Genomic DNA, 23035 nt, shown 5'->3' on the forward strand with positions numbered 1-23035 from the left:
ATTCATTACTTACAGTTTACACCGATTTTAATGTTTTTTTTTTCTACTTTTAGCCATATTATAGTTGTTTCCCCGCACCATTTACGCTCTCGAACTTGTATTTGGTGAGATTGCTTTTTTTCCAAGACGTCATATTGCTGATCAACCCCCGTTTTCATCACTGCAGTTTTCTAATGGGTAAGTCAGTGGAATTGTTTATTTTATTAAGTTGTTTTAGATCAATAATTCAAAATCAGCAAATTATAACATAATGATCCACGGGTGTCACAGAGTATAACTATATACCAGACACAAGCACAATATGCCTGCTTTAAATTAAGAGTACTTTTTCTTGAGTACAATTTCTGGTTTCTATACACTCCTCACCTCGCATTAAAAATGATAAAGATTTTAATGGTCATCTACTGGACAATTTACAACCTGGACCTTTTCTACCAAGGACTTCTGCTGGACAAATGAGGGACAAAACCAGTGGTCAGCACAATTCTTTATGAAGATAATTGACTACATTTAACTAACTCTTAAAGTCTGTGTGAAATACTTTTGCTGATATTCCACAGTATGGCATATAACATATCTACCTACATGGAGAATGTTCCAACATATGGTTTTAACTTTTTATTTCTATGGAATCATGCAGCTATTTTTCCACCTCCAGAAAGTTACATACTGCAGCTTTAAATAAGAAAAGTTCAGTTCTTTTTTTCCCACAATCGGACAAACTCCCACTAGTCTAATACGGCCCCTCAGATCTGTTTTGACACCATCTAGTGACAATCAAAGGTTACTGCAACTTAAATTTTATTTTTGCAGCACTTCAATTACAAACATTATGCTCATCAAATGCTTAAATTCTGTACAATTTTATTAAAATGACAAATTAAACACAATAAAATCAAAATAAAACCTGTAAACTTGATCTTTCTAAGACTTTGGTGCATTTGGTGCAACCTGTCTGTGCCTCAGTGCAGTTATCATTATGGTTCCTACAGAAATACCAGCGAATCATCCTTTTCTACAACCGGTTTTGACCAACTAATGTCATATTGGTTCTATCAAAGTGTTTTTATGACTTTCCACAAACTTCAATGGTAGGAGAGGGTTATTAATCTAACACAAGAAAGCTGACATTTTCCTTAAAAACTGGTTTAATCCTGATATTTAGTCAGTTAATGCATGTTTCCTTTGGAGTTTACACTCATTAGCAACTAGAACCAATATGGCAGCAGGTGGCAAAAACCTATAGGATTGTATCTCAAATATATAACAACAATTATTATAACAACAATATTATAAAAGTATGAGTTAATACTATGATGTTAAAAAAGTAAAACATATAATTTTTAAGTATTTACATTTGAATGTCTAAAATCTCTTAGCCTCAAAAGTTAAATCACAATTGAAATGCTAAAGTTATTTGATCACAGCTCAACAACAAATTGCTGTGAAAATAACATTTTTTTTTATTATGTTTGTTGGCAAATCAATTTTCAACCTGATTTGTGCATATTTTTTTATGGGAATTATAGTACCAGGAGTATTAGCCTAGTAATAGTAGTAGTAGTAGTATTAGTGCTCATAGCGTTTGCACTATCGCCTCGGTAAAGTGCTCTCCTTTATATAACCCCCAGTGCAGGGTCTGGTCACATGCTGCGGCCCAGGCCATCTGATTGGACGAGAAGCGAGCTGACCACTCTCCTTTGGCATCCACAGTGACGACCCCTCCCAGACCCTTGACCCGACTCCTCATGTGAGACAGGCCCAGGTCGCTCGCCTCCTCCACAGACCTACCTGAAACACCAGAAATGTGTCAGATGCCTTCACATCCTCCTGTATCCTTTGTCTCAAATGCCCTTCCATCCTCTTATATCTCTGTGTTTCAAATGCCCTGCCATCCTTTTCAACCAAACCTCCATGTCAAGACCAATACCAAGTGCCACAGTCGGGAGGCAGTGGCTCTAGTGCAGTGACTCTCAAACTTTTTATACCAAGTACCATCAGATCTAAACCAGATCTATAAAAGGACTATTCCAGGTCTAATCTAGGGCTAAAAACTACATAATTACATAATTTCCACAAAACAGAATAGAAATAACCTGTTTTGAATGTAGGACCTGATTGGTCATGCAACTTCAAAACTTGCTGAGTGCAGACTATTCTGCATCTAACCGGACACTGTGGGACGCATTAGTGATTCAAATTTGAGCTCTTTAGGCCAGTGCCTGTGGCCCTGAGAAGTCATCAAAGAAACAAGAAATTAAAGTGTTTTTAGCATTTTACATGGATACCATAAGGAGTATCCATTTTATCAAATGTTTTGCCGGGCTGGATGATCCTCCACGTGAAACTTTTCAACAATGTTGAGGGACTCAAAAATGCATAATTTTGGGGGAATAATATAGTAATAATAATAAGAAACCGATCAGGAACAATACCCCTCGCCAGTTACTTTGTTCCTGGCTCGGATCAATAAAACGCTCATTTAAAATGTGTGGCTGAATAGGATATTTGGCATGAAAATAAAAGTTTTTGGATTTCCTGTACTCTTGCTTATGCTCTTAACACTTGTAGCTTATTACCATGGGCAGCCCATAAACATTCTCCCTGCCTTTCTTCTTTTAACCACCCAAATAAAGTTGGTCTTTTAAAAATCTCATAGTCTAAATAAGTCTGCTTTGTAATCTAAAAGAGAAGTGTAGCATAGTAATGAATTTCAGGTCAATTATTTTATACACCAATAATATTTAATGGGGGCAATCTAATGAATATTGTGAAATACTGAGCTATAGGGTGTAGTCAAAAAACTGTCTCTTGCCCCCCATCTATGACATCACATTTTAAATGGAAGAAGGTTGTGTTGGCTAAAGAAAATCTAAAGCAAGAAAAACAGTATGATGTGTAGATAATATAAAGATTTTTGGAAAACAGAGCAATGCTGACATAAAAAGCTAAAGTAAGGCTAAGCATTAAATTGAACTTTTGTGTATTTGCATACTATTTGCATTCCATGAAATGGTCGACTATACTTTGCCAGAGATTGTCTACTTTGCCTAGGCCTAGGCATTCTACTTGAGAGTAATGATTAATTTCATACTTTGCCTGGTCATTTCATTCTATTGAATGCCTGTTTATTAACTTTGTCTGTAACATATACAAACATTTTTTGGTTGACTGTCATTAATATTTAAGTTGTACCTTGTTCCATGTGGAAGAGAATGTGTCGGGCCAGGACCACTTTCAAGATGGCCTCTCCGTGCCCTGTGGTGGAAACTGCTCCCACTGAGTTATCTGCATAACCTCCACTACCTGGACACAACGTACAGATAATATACTTAACCATAAGCAATAAGAAATAGGAAAACTTGAGCAGAACAGCATATCCTACATATCCAGCCTGTAACACATACAAAATTGAGGGATGTAAGTAGATCTTTGTTCCACTAGAGGGCAGACTAATGCTTTTTACTTGGAACTCACAAGCAGAGGTGGAAAGAGAACTTATGAACTGAGCACCGTTACATGACAATTAAAAATTAATGATACGAATAATTACACATGTAACGGTAAGTCGTAACACGATTGCAATAGCAATAGGGGGCAACATATTACAGCCCTGAATGCCAATACACCCAAGATGTCTTAATTTCTTTACAATACACTTTCTATATAAATCTAACTTTTTATTTCATGTGGCATGTGGTCATTCTAGTGGTGCAAGAAACAGAAATGTTCAAATCATTTCATATTGTCAGCATAATGCTTCCCACTTACTTAATGGGAAGAGGAACCACATGTTTGTAGAGGTCTAAAATACAGGGTTAGCAGCTTTTACACAGAATAAGACTCCATGGAAACACAGGGAGAGTGTCTGACACGTAGGGAGGGTATCTGACGCACAGGGGCATTTTATGTAAAAACAAGAGCTTATCTTAAATTTTACCTAACTTCAGACTTTGTGATTACCTAAATACAACCATTTGAATTGTGATTTTGATGGTTTCATCCTAATTTTTCGATAGAGAATTCTTAAATAATTCTGGAACATTTACTATATCTGTACTTTGTTGTCGTGTCATCTGACCTCCGACCGCGTGTCTTGGACACTCGGGTGAAGAGAGGGGCTGAGCTGTCAACTGATCACCACCTGGTGGTGAGTTGGATCCGCTGGCGGAGGAGGAAGCTGGACAGACCTGGCAGGCCCAAGCGTATTGTGAGGGTCTGCTGGGAACGTCTGGCGGAGCCCTCTGTCAGGGGGGTCTTCAACTCCCGCCTCCGGGAGAGCTTCTCCCTGATCCCGGGGGAGGTTGGAGACATGGACTCCGAGTGGGCCATGTTCTCCACCTCTATTGTTGATGCGGCTGCTCGTAGCTGTGGTCGTAAGGTCTGTGGTGCTTGTCGCGGCGGCAATCCCCGAACCCGGTGGTGGACACCGGAAGTAAGGGATGCCGTCAAGCTGAAGAAGGAGTCCTATCGAGCCTTGTTGGCTCGTGGGACTCCTGAGGCAGCTGATGAGTACCGGCAGGCCAAGCGTGCCGCGGCTCGGGCAGTCACAGAGGCAAAAACTCGGGGTTGGGAGGAGTTCGGGGAGGCCATGGAGGAGGACTATCGGACGGCCTCAAAGAGATTCTGGCAAACCGTCCGACGCCTCAGGAGGGGAAAGCAGTGCTTCACCAACACTGTTTACAGTGCAGGTGGAGGGCTGCTGACCTCGACTGGGGATGTTGTCGGGCGGTGGAAGGAATACTTTGAGGATCTCCTCAATCCCACTGTCACGTCTTCCGAGGAGGAAGCGGAAACTGGGGACCCAGAGGCGGACTCGTCCATCACCCTGGCTGAAGTCACTGAGGTGGTTGGCAAGCTCCTCGGTGGCAAGGCTCCGGGGGTGGATGAGATCCGTCCTGAGTACCTCAAGTCTCTGGATGTTGTGGGACTGTCTTGGCTGACACGTCTCTGCAACATCGCGTGGCGGTCGGGGACAGTACCTGTGGAATGGCAGACCGGGGTGGTGGTCCCTCTGTATAAAAAGGGGGACCGGAGGGTGTGTTCCAATTACAGGGGAATCACACTCCTCAGCCTTCCCGGTAAGGTCTATTCCAGGGTGCTGGAGAGGAGAATCCGACCGATAGTCGAACCTCGGATTCAGGAAGAGCAGTGTGGTTTTCGTCCTGGTCGTGGAACACTGGACCAGCTCTATACTCTCCATCGGGTCCTCGAGGGCTCATGAGAGTATGCCCAACCAGTCCACATATGTTTTGTGGATCTGGAGAAGGCATTCGACCGTGTCCCTCGTGGTGTCCTTTGGGGGGTGCTCTGGGAGTATGGGGTCCAGGGCTCTTTGCTAAGGGCTGTCCGGTCCCTGTATGACCGGAGCAGGAGCTGTGTTCGCATTGCCGGCAGTAAGTCAGACCTGTTCCCAGTGCATGTTGGACTCCGCCAGGGCTGCCCTTTGTCACCGGTTCTGTTCATTATATTTATGGACAGAATTTCTAGGCGCAGTCAGGGGCCGGAGGGGGCCTGGTTTGGGAACCACAGGATTTCATCTCTGCTGTTTGCGGATGATGTTGTCCTGATGGCTTCTTCGAGCCAGGACCTGCAGCAGGCACTGGGGCGGTTTGCAGCCGAGTGTGAAGCGGCTGGGATGAGAATCAGCTCTTCCAAATCCGAGGCCATGGTTCTCGACCGGAAAAAGGTGGTTTGCTCTCTCCGGGTGGGTGGTGAGTCTCTGCCCCAAGTGGAGGAGTTCAAGTATCTCGGGGTCTTGTTCACGAGTGAGGGAAGGATGGAGCGTGAGATTGACAGGCGGATCGGTGCAGCGTCTGCAGTGATGCGGTCGCTGTATCGGTCCGTTGTGGTAAAGAAGGAGCTAAGCCGGAAGGCGAAGCTCTCGATTTACCGGTCAATCTACGTTCCTACCCTCACCTATGGTCATGAGCTTTGGGTAATGACCGAAAGGACAAGATCGCGGATACAAGCGGCTGAAATGGGCTTCCTCCGCAGAGTGGCCGGGCGCACCCTTAGGGATAGGGTGAGGAGCTCGGTCACACGGGAGGAGCTCGGAGTAGAGCCGCTGCTCCTACACGTTGAGAGGAACCAGCTGAGGTGGCTCGGGCATCTGCTCAGGATGCCTCCTGGACGCCTCCCTAGGGAGGTGTTCTGGGCATGTCCCACCGGGAGGAGGCCCCGGGGAAGACCCAGGACACGCTGGAGGGACTATGTCTCTCGGCTGGCCTGGGAACGCCTTGGGGTCCCACCGGAGGAGCTGGAGGACGTGTCCGGGGTGAGGGAAGTCTGGGAGTCCCTGCTTAGACTGCTGCCCCCGCGACCCGGCCCCGGATGAGCGGAAGAAAATGGATGGATGGATGTACGTGAAAATATAATGATTTAGAGGCTTAACAAACTAGAAACACAAAAAATAGGTATTGCCAAACCAGAGTCCATTTTCTTAAAGACAAACTTGTGGTGTTTAGAGTCCAGTCTCAAGTCAAACATTAACTCATGGAACCAGTGTTGGATCAAAGGACAAAATGATACCGACTATTGATACTCTGCAACTGATTTCATCAACATTCCTTGGGGATGTGATGCTAACTGTAGACACCACTTTGCCTGAAGCTCTGTCACCTAAAGTCACATAAACACCATGAATGCTCGTATTGATCAGACTCCTGATAATGTGTTGTTAAAATCCATTTTGTATTTTGTCTTGAGTTTTCAGACTTAAAATATGTTTTATGTTGTTTGCTAGTGTGCGCATTGTGTCACCATGGTAACTGCTGAACATTCCATCATAGGCATACATGTAGAACACCCCCAGTGTGAAGACACTGCATAATAATCATCAATCCATGTTTCACAGAACCATAGTTACATACGTAACTATCATTATACTAGTGGGGTCCATGGCTTGAACCGGCAACCTCGTTCATAATAAAGCTATAGTGTAACTATAGCTTGACTGCTTTTTGATTGAAGTGACCTAAATAATGTTTGTGTAAATTTTCAATAACTTTGCATAAAGTAATTTCTGTCTCTGTATATAGATTTGGCATGTCCAATAGAGATGTAGTAGATGTTTATGTTCCCACAGTCCAAACAATAATGAATGTGACTTTTTTGCATGTTATGTCAAATACAATTAATCTCCAGGTTCCATGATATTTTGGAGAATTTCAGGTGCATTTTCAAGTGCATTTCAGGTCACTATTGGTTAGGCTTTGAGTTTGTACTAAAATTTGCATGTGGCCGTGAGCAGATGTCAGAGAAACTGGAAATATAGACATCTTTGATGATGTGCTACACGAAAAACGTAATGAAAACCCAAAAAAAACTGATAACTATTGACTATTAACATCTCTAGATGTGGCATGTGGAGTGTAAGCTCTTTTGGATCGAAACCAAGAATTAGATATAAACGTCTGTCAAAGTGGTGGCAGAAATGCCGTCCATTATGACTGACTTCCTGTGTGATATAGAGTATTGCACCAGTTATGTTTTAGGGTTGTCTTTGTGTATTTTATCACTATGAATTTCACTGGCCTAAGACACATGCTCATCCCATAGAGGTCACTTAAAAGGTGGAGATGTAGAGCCCTTTTGTGTGGACCATATAAAATATTGTTATCAATTTTTTCACTAAAATTGTTGACTCTACTAATTATTGTGTGTTGTGGTTATTGTTTATATTGTTTATTTATTGTTTAATCTACCAGCAAAACTGTTCAAAACTGTTCTCAGTCCATGGACAAAGACCACAACAAGCCAATCAAATTCTAATCAGGTAACAACCCACAATGATGTTAGCTGTAAACAAGGGCAGGGCAGAGTAAATTCCCAGCATTTCAGATCAGTGTAAATGTAACATAGGTGTAAAGATGCAGCATTACAGACCAATACATGGCGTGTCTCCCACTCGACCCTCCATCTTGTTCAGGATTCCTCCAGTGGAAGTGGCACAAGCAACGTTTCCCTCTGAGTCTACCGCCACTGCCCCAACTGTGCCCATCTTTCCCCTGAAAGAGGAGACACGAGAGAAGACGAGAGAAGACAAGAGGGTCAGAGGAGCAGAGCAGAGTCAGACGGAGCAGAGGATGCACAGGAGAGGTTCAGATGGAGCAGATAATGCATACGAGAGGAGCAGATTGAGTAGAGGATGCAGAGGAGAGGAGCAGAGGAGAGGGCCAGAGAATGTAGAGGACCAGATGATGCAGAGGAGAAGGTCATATGGAGCAGAGGATGATGCAGAGAAGAGGGTAACAGGAGATTATGCAGAGGAAAGGTTCATAGGAGCAGAGGAACAGATGATACAGGGGAGGAGAGGAGCAGATGGAGCAGAGGAGCAGAGGATGATGCAGAGGGGGTACATTTGGCACTCCACCGGGTTGGCTCCGGGCTCCTGGTTCCTCTTCCACCTGGCGCGGCTGTACTCTGTGATCAGGGACTCAGTGGACACTTCCTGTATTCCCATCTGCCGTGCAAACACAGCAGCGCCCCCTGCTGTCAGACACACATGGCTTGTCTGGAGAGAGGAGAAACAGGGGAGGATTTTACTCAGTGTTTTTAGCTTAGACTTAGGATCTTTTAAGGTGGTGCGAGAATCATACAATGAGATTACCATATACTTACATACTGGTCAGTGTGTGTGGGTTTGCAGTATATTTTTATTTTTATGCTTCTGTCGTCATTGTGGTGTATTTTTAAGTCAAAAAATGCTATTTACTGTTGCGTGAAGCCGGTTGTGATTTTTTCCAAAATGTCATCAATGTAGTATGAAGAGCAGCGAAACATCTTCACTCCTACAACTTTTTGTCCAGTTGGCAGATTTTTCATTTTTGTTTTACTGTTGTGAATTTGGTTCTTTTCTTGAGTGATTTGTCCTGACTGAGTCTATTATGAACAGTGTTGAGTGTGGCTTCAACTGTGAACAAAGATACTAATTGTTGGATATGGGCTTTTCATCTGGTTTTATGGTGAAGTGCTTTAGGTCCTCTGCCAGTTGCCTTGAGTTCTTACAGTGCTGATCTGTGAGTAGTAGATTAATTATTTCAACACATGATTTAGAGAGGTTGTTTGTGACTGATCCTATGCTGTCTACTATGGAACCCGTTTGGTGTATCTTCGGTGTGCCACATTTCCAGGGTGTGATGGTGGCTGTGGGTACCAGATGATTGTATGCATCCTGGGTTATTTTGTTTTTGGCGAATAGTGGCTTTATTAATGATTTGAGAGTAGTTGTTCTGTTCATTTGGAGTATATGGTAGATACTTCCATCGTGTAAAAGTTTATTCATTTATTTCAAACTGGCAAACTGGTAAAGGCATTAGAAAGTAAGGGGCCTAAGCTTCCCCTACTTTCTGGCAAAATCAAGTAAAGCAGCCTGCAAGACAGGTCACTACACCATCACGTGACACTTTAGAGGAAGTAGCCCAAAATTGTAAAGCACATAAACAAATGGTCCTGTCTGAGAAAAAAGAATAGCAAATTCTAAGTTTAAAACTGAGGACAGAAAGAACCTTTACCAAAGAAAAAGTACACATAATACATATTGACCCCCAGTAATGATTGTTGCATTTGTCATATATATATACGACAAGTCAATATAGTAATTATCATGACAGGCCTACTCACTGCAGCCATCAGGAAGGCGTTACCATCTTCTCAGGGCTAAATCTGAGAGGATGAGGAGGAGCTTCTACCTCGAGGCCATAAGACTGTTAAATCAGGCTCACTCCTAACTCTCTCGTCCTCAACATATTGAATGTATTTACTGTATGTGTTTGTTTTCTTTTATGTTGCTGGAAGGTACATAGGAATTTCACCACATTCTGCACTGTGTGCAAATGGCCCATAGACAAATAGACACTTCTGCTTTTATTTAATCAGGAAAGTCCCAAAGATTTGGAATCTCATTTTTGTGGGAGTTCATAATTCATAATAGTGGAAACCGGAGTGCCAGGAGAACACAAACTCCAGGAAGGCCAGGAATCAAACCATAGACCTTCTATTTGTGAGGCTGAAGTGCTAAGCTCAGTGGTTCCCAACCTTTTTTTTGTCGTGTGCACCCTCAAAGTGTTACCTCACACTCTTGAATATCCCCTATTTCAAGTAACAGTGCTTTTTAACTATTACAGCCCATAACAACTATTCTATTTTCTTCTTTTAAAGACATTTTTGTCAAAATAATCCTACTGAAACATTATTTAGCAAGTAAAAGATATTGCTAAGATTTCAGATTCAAACACTATTCAGTTTCACATTTCTTTAAATCTGAAATCATTCCAAGAGCCCACTGGTACTGGAGCACTTGTCCCCATACCCCTGATTGGGAAAACACTGCACGACACCACCAGTCTGACCAAATTTTCAACAGGTCCATCTCACTGTGTAGTGTCTGTACCTTTTCCATGACCAGGCGTGCTAGCTTCACAGGGTTAGTGATGTTTGAGACCGCAGACACAGCTCCAGACGAGAGGTCCCTCCCATCCATCACCAAAGCGTCCATCTCCACCTGACCTCCAGCCGTGAGCACTGAACCGCAACCTAACCATAGAGACAGAGTCAACAAAACTGCACCTAACCACACCTAACCTTCAGCCATGAGCACAGAGCCACAGCTTGACCACAAGGAGAGGGAGAGGAAACAAAACCATACCTAAAAACACAGAACCACGCCTAACCTCCAGCCGTGAGCACTGAACCACAGCTTGACCACAGGGAGAGGGAGAGGCAACAAAACTGTACGTAACCACACCTAGACACACCTAGTTTTCAGCACCGAATTGCAGCCTGAATACAACTAGAAGAAAGGGAGACCACAACCAGGTCAGACTCTCCCTTAGAGAGGGAGAGGGAGAGTCTGACCACAACCAGAGAAGAGAAAGTCAGCAGAACTGCACCTAACCACACCTGACCTCCAGCTGTAAACACTGAGCCACAGCCTGAATCCACTGGCCCATATTCACCTGCTGCCAGTGAGACATAGATCTGAGTGTCATCTGCATAGTTGTGGTAGGACACATTATTGCTGCGTATTAACTGGCTTAACGGCAACATGTAGAGATTGAACAACAGGGGTCCCAGGATTGACCCCTGGGGCATCCCACAGGTCAGGGACATTTTATCTGAGACACATTTTCCAATTTCAACACAGTACTCCTTGTTTTCTAGATAAGACTTAAACCAGTTTAGTGCAATATCAGTGATGCCCACCCAGTCCTCTAGTCTCTGTGAGAGGATCCCATGATCCAGTATCAAAGGCAGCACTCAGATCTAACAGGATCAAGACTGAGACTTTGCCTGCATCATATAAATGATAGAAAACAATAAACTGCAACTTCACAAACCTGATGTGATTTGCAGTAGTTTCATTAGTGAAATGCATACTGATAGTATTGTGATAGTGTTCTGAAGGGGGAGTGATTTAACGTGAGGGGTAATGGGAGGGGTGACTTCGAGCATCGGAAACAAAAGTGAAACTGATTAATATTATGTGTTGACAATTAATGCTTCCTAGAAGTAAAATACCTCCTCTTTAAAATGTAATATAATTTGTTGTGTACGTATTCTCACCGGCGTTGAAGTGTGGGTTGTCCTCCATGTTGACCACTGCCTCCACTACTGCATCCACACTGCTGCCTCCTGCTGTCAGGAGGCTGTAGCCCGCCTTCACTGCGGCACAGACTCCACCCATTGAGCCATGAGCGCGCTCAGAAGGGATGTGCCCCGCTCCCCCATGGACCACCACGATGGGACGCATCACCTGTCAATCAAATGTATGCCTGTCAATCATTCAACCTGTCAAGAGTTGTCAAAAGTATGGAATATCAGATATTAATATATACTAAAACTAGTATGAAAATTACAGTAGATACTCATTTGAGCAGGTATCAATACTAAAAAAAAAACATTCACAGGACAGAAATGAACCTTTTCTGAGTAGCTTTAGAATGATCTTGAGCTGTATCAGAACAAATATAAGACCATACAGACTAGTATACGCCCATGGACCACTATGGAGCCTACCTGGATGACTGAGGGATTACACAGATATAAGGCCACATGTTAATATAAAAAAAGTACCGGTACTAGGATTTATCACTGAAGTATCTGAGCTGGCAGCATTAAGCACTGACACTAGTTTTTTGTATTACAATTAGGTTTGAAATTTTCACTACACCTGCCGATAATAAACACCTGTCAATCTAATGCATCGGTCAAACAGGGCTACATGAACATCACAGATTAAAAGCACACTATGTAACTTTTCTGGGAGAGGGACTGCCACCTGCTTGTCTCCATAAGGATACTATTTTTTTGGTTTTTTTGTTTTAAAGGCTCCACAGTATGGCATTAGTATGAAGATGGATTGGATTAGTTTAATGTCATAGTGTAGGACATTCCAGGATAAACAATAACAACTCTATGGGGACAAGCAGGTGGTGGACCCTTCAATAGAAAGGTAAAGCCTATATAAGGCATATTTATTGCCAAAATCTTCAACCTGTTTGCAGTAAACATATGAAGATAAAAAGTTGCAGTTTATAATGATCCGAGTGCAACAATACAGCTTCATGTAGTTGTAGCAGCAGTAGTAGTACTACTAGGCCTATTATAACTAAAATTGCTAGCTACTGAAACAGCTTATCCACCAGTGTAAAACGTATTGTTTTATTGTTCAAATAGGATTCAGATTAAATGTATCTTACATATTTTGTATGATACAGTTATGCAACCCTTAGTTACCTTTCTTTTTAAAAAGGGAGCATATTATGTAAAATCGACTCATCCCCTGGCATATAATATAGTTATATCCTCATGTAACCCTCGTCACTATCTTTGGACTCATGTTTATTTACACTGATTCATGCAGTGACATAAACACGAAGTCAACAACCACCTGAAGGCCTACTGCACATAGCCGCACTGTACGCAATCATTGGTGGATCTATTTTGTTGTATCACACAAATTAAATGTTAAAACAAAAGTAATTTACTGAGCCCAAACTACGACGCAGTGAGATAAGTCAGGTCAAATGCGTAAAGACCTCACCCACGTGCAGGTTTCTTGTGGGGTTCCGGATTGAACGCGCTCTCCGCAATGACCTACTTCTGGAGCAGTCCCCGGTAACAGAAACAGTCCCCGGTAAATGAATGACAGGCTGCAGAAAAACAACGCGTTTTAAAACGTGGAGATAACGTAGAATAAACCCTGAAATGACCCAAACCCGCGCGGCTTGAAGGATGTAGTTCCGTTAATAAGAATAGACCTGGAATAATACGGGTGCCGCGCCGAAAAGTGCCGAAAATTTGTCACACTTCCGGAACACACAGGAAACTACAAAATAAAACCAAAATAAAAGCCTGGAGTTTAAGTGGAACGTTTTGACCCGGAGCTCCCCGTGGTGCTGAAGTGAGCGCCCTGTGTGAAGGGAAGTGGAACTAAACACTAAATCCACTTTTTTCACTACTAAACTGTGTGGTGATGGTGTTTAATAGCACTGTCTGTTGTTCTTAGTCATTTCTGGCAACTTTAGTGCAAAATAGGTAAATTTGCAGCTTTCTGGTCAAAAACGCCTAAATCTAAGTTTGTGCTGCCTTCAATACTTGGTGGCATCACACAGCGGCACATGCACCTTAGTTAAGTGCTGATATGGTGTGTGTGAGTGAGATTTTAGTGGTTGTAGAGAAAGTGTCTGTCTGAAGACCTCAGAGCAACTGTGACTGAGGCTAATTGCAGCGTGCAGTCACTTATTTTATTTTTTTTTAAACAGCAAAAATAAATACATAAATAAATAAGTGACTGAAGAAATGAATATATAATGTAAAGTAAGGTAAGGCATACTTCACTGCTCCCTCATTAATTCTCTGCATTTGACCCATCCTCTGGACTACTTTAGTTGGAGGATTTGACCGATTGAATTCATTTATTTCAAACATGCACAATTATATTTATTTTCGTAGAAGCCAAAATCAACAGCAGTCACCTCACTTCACAAAATTGTTGTATTAACCAACTGAAGGCGAGAAAAAAAACAACGGCCAATGATCAGTAAGGACAAGGAGATTAACCCTAAAGCTGAGGTAACTTATTTTCTAACTGTGAACAATTGAGAATGGATTTAAATCAGTGTAACTAGCTCGATCGATCCTAACTCTCACAAAACTATTGGTACATCAGTTAGGTATTTCATCTTAAACTCAACTCAAAACAGCAGGGACCAGATAAACAGCTGTTTGGTCTATTTCTGCACCGGAGCTATCCCTGGTGCTGAACGTGAAAAACACTGAATGTGCATTTTACTTTGGTTCCTATGGTGGAAACTTTGTAATATCAAAAATAGATTTCAAACAATGTGGATTTAGGATAGCTGTGACTTCTGCAGTTAATCCACGGTTGGACTATAGCTTTAATTGACCCCACACTGACTGTTGTATTGTTTTATACGGATAAGATTTGATGTTTCCATAAACTATGCAAAATTGTGAGCGCCAAGAAAAACTAAACTAATTTGACTTAAAATAAAAACATGCAGGCGAGACAACGTGCTGTAACGAAGCTAATTACGTTACAGAGAGACGCGTCACATTCATAAATCCAGTTCCGTGGAGTTTTATAAAACGCGTCCTCAGTGCGTGCCGTAGCGTGTCGTGAGCGCGCTCCTCATTCTGAAATGCGCGTCCCCGCCGCAGGAAGCACCGTGCGCGCGCTCGGAGGGGCTGCGGTCCCATTGACGGTCCGTCTCCTGGCAGCACCATCAACCACCATCTTCACCAGAGCCGACCCAACCCGAGCTCCATCCGCGGGGGAAGCCAGGCGCCGTGTCCGCCCCAAAGAGCACTTTCTCCGTCCTCCAAAACCTGGGACTTACCGCTGCTGACGGACCCCCACCCTCCACATCCACACAGCCGTACACCGCCCACCTCTCTGCCAAGGAACACCGGGGCAGGAGCGGAGGAGACCGGCTACATCTCCACAGCTGGGCCGCTTCAGCAGTGCGTTATCGCCGCGGAAAAAGGCGATATGGACTATCCGTGAGAAGAGCCGAGGTGGAGGGGAGGGGGGTGGGGGGTGCCATCCGAGCCAAACCGAGTCCAACCGAGCTAATTCCAGCCGATCCGAGCCGATGGAGCGGGAGATGCTGCTTTTTTCGCACCGCGCTGACAAGGATCCAAATGCGTAATATGGAAGAAGCGAGCGTTCCGTGAAGAGAAGGCGTTTTTACCGCTCATCCATCTCTGCCGCTTCTGCCGCTTCTGTCGCCTCTTACACCGCCATGGGACCCCCGCATCTGCCGCGTACGCCGCTCCGCCGCCATCCCTGGGCCATGTCGTGATCCGTGGGCTGGCTTGGCTGTGGCGGTTTGCGAAGAGACAGGAGGAGTGGAGGAGGTGGCGAAGGAGCGAGCGCGTACAGGCCGAGTGTGAGGCGCTTGTTTCGGGGGGAAGATGTTCGCGTCTGTGGGGCCCAGAGGCGGTCCTCGCCCTGCTCTCGCCCAGGCCGTCCCCGAGCCCGACCTCAGCCACCTGACCGAGGAGGAGCGCAAGATTATCCTGGCGGTTCTGGCCCGGCAGCGAGAGGAGGAGGCGAAGGAGGAGGCGATGCTAAAGTAAGGCTGAAACCAGGGGTGTGAGGGGGGTGAGTGTGAATGGGCCGCGGAGAAGGGTGCTTCAGAGGCGGACAGTGTGAGGGCCTAGAGGCGGGAGAGAGCTGGAGGTCCAGACTCAACCAATTCACTTTAGCTCAATTACTAAAGACAAGGGAGGGGAGAGGAGCCAAAAACCTGCTATGGTAATATATGACTTCCCAAGTAGTAAAAAGTGTAGCGACCCAGATAATTACTAAATTAAGACAAAAAAAATAGTATTTGGTGAAGACACTACAGTATAAAGGTAACATCTGATTTAAGATTTAGAGCTAATCAAGTAACAGAATAAAACTAAATCATAACTGAAGGAGCGGTGCAAGAAACACAAATGTTCAAATCATTTCATATTGTCGACATAAAGCTTTTGTCACTTACTCACAGGGGGAAAAGTAACCACAAGTTTTACCATAGTGTACTGTTACTTCTGAACAGTATTAGTCCAGCACAAGTCCTCAGCATGGGACAATAAAACTACCCTGAAGTACATCTTTGCTATTCACTGTTAACTCCTTATTACTGCTCACTGAGAGACTGAGCATTTTTGAATGAATTGGCTTAAACATAAAAATCCACACAAATCCAAAAATAGGGGTTGGTAGTTAGAGTTAGGGAGCCAGTTTTCATCAGTGTGATACTTTGCATTGGAAAACTAAACAAAATTGAAGACTAACACTATGACGAAATCTACAGCTATTTTCATCAGCTGATAAAAAGATTGGACAGAAGGGATGGGACCAGATCCAAACTTCTGACAAATCGCACAGCCTCATCTCAGATACTACACATACATATTTCTGTTCTGCCTTCACTAAGATGCATCTGAACGTTTGAGTAAGCAGCTACTGTTTTAGTTTGATTTACACTGAGCAGAAGACTCTAGAAGACTCTTGAACTATAGAGTACCCATGTAATGAAATTTGAATGGGACACCATATTGGCAGTGGTGAATTAGCGGTAATGAATGGCACCGAACAACTTTTTTGTCATTAAATGAAATCTTAAACAATGCTTCATGTTACAACTAATCCAATTAAACATTAGTGACCCTTACCTTGCACGAGTGTGATTTTAAAGAGTATAGATTGCGTCTAAATGCACCTTCTTATATCATCAAAAAGGGTCCTTGGAGATGTTTGTGAAAAATAGACTTTATTATATATCCCCGTACCTATAACATTTACTGATATTCACAGTTGAAATGATGTGAAATTGATGAAATTGTGAAAACACCATGTGCTCTAACTAATGTGCACCTATTAGCAGGCTAAATCACTCATGCCAATGTAATAATTTGTGATTTTACTTTCTACAATCAACATTTCTAAGTCAATTAATGTTAAGCTAATTAACAGTGTTTGGCAAAAAGCATTTGGGGATTGTTTCTCTTCAAACTACTCCCTCTCTGCCTCATTAATAAACTATAATGCTAATGACAATACACAAATGTACAGTTTTTGAATAGTTATGAGATTATGGTAGAATCATTCAAATAAAACAAAAAAGAAACAAAAACAAAACAAAACAATAGCGTAAAAATATATACACAGTTTAATTATTGTGTGGCTTGATTAGCTGTGAGCCCGTTTAGCTGCAGAAATCTACCTCTACCCTCAATCTGGAGCTTTATAAATCCGGTAAAAGGCTCAGGCTTTCTCCTACACTTGATAATGTGGACATCCCGGTGCGCAACAATAATCCATAATCTCCGAAACTGATAAAGTTTGTTAATATAGCCGACACTACATAAAAATGTGACCGTTGACTATTGACGATGTGACCAAAAATATTTCCCTTTACTTACTTATGGCTAAATGTACTATGTAAAATGTATATTCATTTAAATATATTTTATGTAATATTTTTTGTATTTGTAGGGCACATTGAGTTACCTTGAGTATGAAATGCACTGTATAAATAAAACGCCTTACCTCTCCTTTAGGGGTGGGCGATGAGGCTTTAATAATCTAACTGTGATCTGATGATTATGATCATGTGCTATTTTGGTAAAATCACCATATTGTGATTCACTATTTATCTAATTTAATGCAGCTCTATGCTCAAAAACACTTTTCCCCTCCCAATTCTCCCACTGATCACCATCTGTAAGGCTCTGAATGTCAGATGGATTAACCAATCACAGTGAAGTGTGCTGTGGCTAAATTATAAAATATCGCAGGAGTATCCAAAGTGAGGCGGAGGTACAAATACTTCTTCTCAGATTAAAGAAGGACAGATTGCAGTTGCTCAGATCAGTACCCTAAGATCTGGATGATTGCTGAACTGTGTGTTTTGACAACCTCAAACCTTAAGCACATTCACTGCTAGATGAATGAAGTATTATTACATCGACATAAACATGAACATTACATAAAATTGGACTGTATTAAGTTCAGATGGTTCGACAGGGCTGAACCATTTGAGCTAAATATCTAATGGTGCTTTTTTCTGACCAGCATTATGATAGCGATTAGATTTGCCATTTATGTTTTAATAATAGGATTCTGTTCAAAGTTAACAATTTAAACACATCCAGGAGAATTGACAAGAAAAACAAAATTGATATGACAAATACGAGAATCACATTTCAGAACGTTTGCAGATGTTTGTAGAGGTCTAAACTACAGGGTTAGCAGTTTTCAGGACAGGAGATGTTGTTTGTGGAGGAAATTATGGTAGCCTTTGAGATTTTCTAGTTGTGTCCATTCAAATTGCAATTTCAGTTCAATTGTGATTAATCCTGCGACCCTATGGTTAGAGCTTGCTATATGTCCAAATTCTGATTCTGTTGTCCCTCAGGATTTCCTCAGGATTTTAACCCGTACTGTCATATATACTTTTTACAGAGTTTTTAAAAATTCCATTCCAGCTTCAAGAACAAACATTCAGAGATATTATAAAGCTGCTGTTAAACTTAAGTAAGTGACTGACTACACAAAACTCAGAAAGAGTGATTTTAAATACATCTACTCGTCTGTGGCCCTTCCCTTATGTTTAGACACATTTATGTTTAAACATGTTTTGGCACTCCTGGTTATATCACTCTCACTTAAAGTACATCTATTTTGCCTACAATATTTTGTACTATACACTGTTACTGCATATTTAGTAGTATTACCACCATCACTACTACTATTACTACTACAAGTACTATGGAAAATGTAATTCAATACACTAGTGAAACCTGTGCTATCACTACTGCTTCAAATATAACCACCAACTGAATTATGATTTGTATGTGGCATTGCAAAAAGTCAGTGCCAAACATTTAGTCAAGAGGTAACTCCAAAAATATGAACATTTATTTTCTGATCATGTTTTATATATTGAATTCTCTCATTGTCCAGAATTCTGAATCTGGTCCTGATTTGAGCCCAGTTTAGTTCCTATGTAGAATGCTTGTTTGGTCAAGTTCGAGTCCTGATTTAGTCCCAGTTTAATCCTGATGCATAGGTAACATGCTGTGTGGTCACTGTTTTGCCATTTTTGTTTAGCCAATTATAGTCAAGGAAATCTCACAAAAATGTATTAAACACATTTGAGCTGCATTCACACTGCTTTGGTCCTGGTTCAGTCCTGATTGTCCTGATGACTTGGTTTGGTTCTATGTAGCTCTGGTTTAATCCTGGTTTGTCATGTCCTAGTCCTGATGTAGACTTGGTTTAGTCCTGGTCTAGTCAAGGTTTAGTTCCAGGTTTATTCCAAATGTTGATAAATAGGAGTGATTTAGGTGTGAATGCAGCATTACTCGAATGTATTTTTAGTCTAATCGCGTGAATCATATCATCAGACAGGTTCATGTACAGAGACCAGATTTGTTTCTTAGACATTTGGTTTTGTTCTAGTCTGATTAGGGACTCTTAAGCAAGCTCATAGATGTGTATTGACTTCAAAAACATGGAGGAGCTTATCATGGGGAAGCACCTGATTACATCACAAGGTGGAAGAGAGTGTTGTGAGCTGCACAGAGGGAGAACAAGTTTTTGAATGTTAATAACAACAACAACAACAATAATAACAATAATAATAATAATTATATATATATATATATATATATATATATATATATATATATATATATATATATATATATATATATATATATATATATATATATATATATATATATTTATATGCACTTTACATTTGCCAATCAAATCTCAGAGTGCTACAGTAAAAACATTCCTAAAAGCACAAAAATTAAAACAGACTAAATAAAATAGCAAAGTTGATTCAGCCATGAGACTTAATAAAAATGTCCTAAGATGTTTTTTAAAAGATTCCACTGTCTGTGGAGCCCTGAGGTGTTCAGGGAGGACGTTCCAGAGGGGCTGCAGCAGAGAAAGCGCTGCTTCCTATGGTGAGGAGCCTGGTTTTGGATGGACGGAGACAGTCGTCCAGTGGTGGTGTAGGCGGGTCAGGGGTACAGGTATGTTGGGGCAGGTCCATGGCGGCATAAGGAGACAGACCTTGTAGTGGATTTGTTGATGGATGAGGAGCCAGTGTAGTGAGCATAAACATTATAAAGAAGTGAACTAAGGGACTGTGACGTCATCCAGAGCGATCAGCTCCAGTCAAATGAAGCTCTTCGAGGTTAACAGTTACGGGGCGAATTTGTAGCCGAGTTCCATATTTGGAATTCTATTCCATTCATAGCAACCAAAGAGCCAATCCAAAGAGAGGCTGTGGAGAGTAACGCCCCTTCTCGCCCGGACCACTGGTTTAGCAGGGAGTGGGCGCTTAGCAACGTCAGTCAAACCTGTTGCCAACATTAGTGGGAGCAACATCAGGGAAAGAAGGCTGATTTACGGACACAATAGTAAAATAAAAATACCATGATCATGGGCTAATGCAAACATTTTTAAGACTAAAATGATGAGCCTGACAGCAGCAGAGAAGGGTAACAGTTTTTCAACACAAAGTCAATTGGAACCAGAGTCGATGGAGCTGAAGATGCGACCATGCTCACTTTTTGTTTGGAGCACGGCGGCTAGCAGTGTAGCTATGTCTATTTATATATACAGTCTATGGTGGTAAAGAATGGGAGTAATGTGCTCATATTTCTGCATCCTCATCAGGACCCTGGCATTTGGTGGTGAGTGCCATTAATGATAGCCTTGGTTGAGCTGGAGAAAGAGAATGGGGAAAGTGTGGTCAGTCCAGATGTATACCTGCGTGTTATCAGCGTAATTATGAAAGGAGATGCTGTTTATGATTTGACCGAGTGGGGGGAGCATGTATATATTGAACAGGGCTGGTCCGAGCATAGAACCCTGGGGAACACCACAGGAGATGTGGTGAGCGCAGGATTTGGAGTGTCCGAGAGCTACGTGCTCTGTCCTGTCAAGTCAGGACTCGAGAGCAGTTCCAGTGAGCCCAGTATAGAGTTAGAGATGATGCACCAGAATGTGGTGGTCTATGGAGTAAAAAGTGGCTGTAGGATCTAGGATTAGGACTGATGGGAAGCCCTGGTCAGCAGCCACCAGGACATTATTGATGACCCTGACCGGGGCAGTTTCCGAACTATGGGCGGCACAGAAACCCGAGGTCACATGAGTGAATATAGTCCATGATCTATTATGCTGTAGGTTTCTCTATAATTTTTGAGAGAAACTGTTGGTTGGAAATGGGTCTGTAGCTGGAAAGTGATTCAGGATCTAGGGTGGGGTTTTTGAGGACGGGCCTGTTTTGAGTGTGGATGGAACTAGTCCAGTCTGAAGAGAAGTGTTTATTATCTGTGTAATAAGCGAGGATGGTAGCAGCATTTGTCTTGAGCAGAGAGGTGGGAATGGGATCTAATGCACAGGTGGATGCTTTCATCTACTTGATGATACATTCCACTTCACCCGGTGTGAGTGTCCTTAGTCAGATGTAGCCAAGGAAACAGGGGCACGCTGGCCGAGTGAGGGGCGAATAATTTCTACCTTAGTGGTTAAAGGTGCACTCTGTAATATTTACACCTCCTTATTTCTGTGGAGATGTTTTTGTTTCACTTGGAATGTTCCACAATATGACACAAAACGTCTCTCTCTACCATTTTTTTCTCTTTACAGATAACCCGGTGCATTTTTACTGTGAGCGGAGTCACATCTTCACAGACCTAACCTGTAACTCAGACAGGCAGTGCCACCTGCTTGTCTCCATACAGCTATAATGCCATTCTGTGCCACATCCATGGAAAGCAATAACTTCTCCATAGACACAAGCAGGGGGTGGACTCCCTTAAATGAACATTACATAGTGTACCTTTAAAGCAGACTTATTCTGCAAAATCAACTTTTCAGAGCTTTTAACAATGTTATTGTTGTTTCCTTTCACCATATAAACTCTCTAAGTTGTATTTGGAGTGATTTGAGCATGTTTGAGCAGTCTTTAATTGCTTATTTTTTCAAAACACCACATTGCTGATCAACATTGTTTTCACCATTACCGCTACATGCCCACTGCTCTGTCCACCGCTATCGTGATGTGCATCTATCCATCAGAGGTGCCGACTCTTTGTTGTGATGATATTTAAGACGACGTCGGCTCCCATTGGACAACGGACTTCTTTCTTGTCGATTTAGATTAATATTACAATTTAAAATGTGAAAATTACAACATAATAATCCACGTGTGTCATAGATTATACCTATATAGCGAACAGGAGCACAATAGGTCTTCTTTAAAGCTGCATTACCAAACTTTTTTTGCTAAAAAATGTAACAGTAAATCGTAAAAGCAGAAAATTTGACTTCTTCTGATTATGAAACATTTTATCTGCGGAAAAATACTAGTGACGTGACACAGGGTTTATTAAAGACAAGAACAAGTTAGATAGATTGAAATACATAGTTCATCCTTTCACAGTATTGGTAGGATTAGTAGTAGTAACAGTAGTATGTAGTAGTAGAAGTTGTAGTAGTAGTAGTACAAATGTAATATATGTTAAGTATCATTCAGAGTGATTATTGGTGCACTTGTCCCTGCCCCTTTTGCTGCAGATGTGTGCATCCTATGACCAAACCAAGTGCTCCCGTCCTTTTGTGCACTCCCCATAAGAAAACCCAGCGCTCCTCTTGTATTGTGTTCTCCCTGTGAGCAAACCAAGTGCTCCCGTTACATTGTGCGCTCCCCATAAGCATACCCAGTGCTCCCGTTGTATTGTGCGCTCTCTGTGAGCAAACCAAGCGCTCCTGTTCTATTTTAAGCTCAGAGATAGCCGGGCACTGCATATCGATTCACAGCATCTAAAGAGGGAAACAGCCCATATACGTTAGACTTAAGACTTCCTGTAATCTACCAGAGAAAGAGAGGGAGGAGAGAGAGGAGGGGACGGAGAGAGGGAGGTGAAGGAGGAGAAAGAGGAGGAATGAAGGAAGATGAGAGAGAAGCAAAATAGAGGAGAGATGGGAGGA

At 42.3% G+C, this 23035-nt stretch overlaps 2 protein-coding genes across 2 annotated transcripts in view; one reads left to right on the plus strand and one right to left on the minus strand.

The window, feature by feature from the left end:
* Positions 1-786: 786 nt before the first annotated feature.
* Positions 787-13307, minus strand: asrgl1 (asparaginase and isoaspartyl peptidase 1). The gene is made up of 7 exons (XM_033979570.2): positions 13046-13307; positions 11566-11755; positions 10394-10536; positions 8361-8515; positions 7888-8009; positions 3196-3306; positions 787-1791 (listed from the first exon to the last, which is right to left on the minus strand). Exons 2-7 carry the CDS (start codon positions 11750-11752, stop codon positions 1577-1579), a joined length of 933 nt encoding a protein of 310 aa, XP_033835461.1. The 5' UTR covers positions 11753-11755; positions 13046-13307; the 3' UTR covers positions 787-1576.
* Positions 13308-15441: 2134 nt separating this feature from the next.
* The window catches only part of LOC117382401 (regulating synaptic membrane exocytosis protein 1-like), an 83148-nt gene continuing 75554 nt past the window's right edge, over positions 15442-23035 (plus strand). Inside the window, 1 exon segment of the mRNA XM_055227070.1 lies at positions 15442-15602. Coding sequence (XP_055083045.1) covers positions 15442-15602 — 161 coding nt within the window.

Source organism: Periophthalmus magnuspinnatus, chromosome 15 (genome assembly GCF_009829125.3).
Source record: "Periophthalmus magnuspinnatus isolate fPerMag1 chromosome 15, fPerMag1.2.pri, whole genome shotgun sequence".
Taxonomy (NCBI): Eukaryota; Metazoa; Chordata; class Actinopteri; order Gobiiformes; family Gobiidae; genus Periophthalmus; species Periophthalmus magnuspinnatus.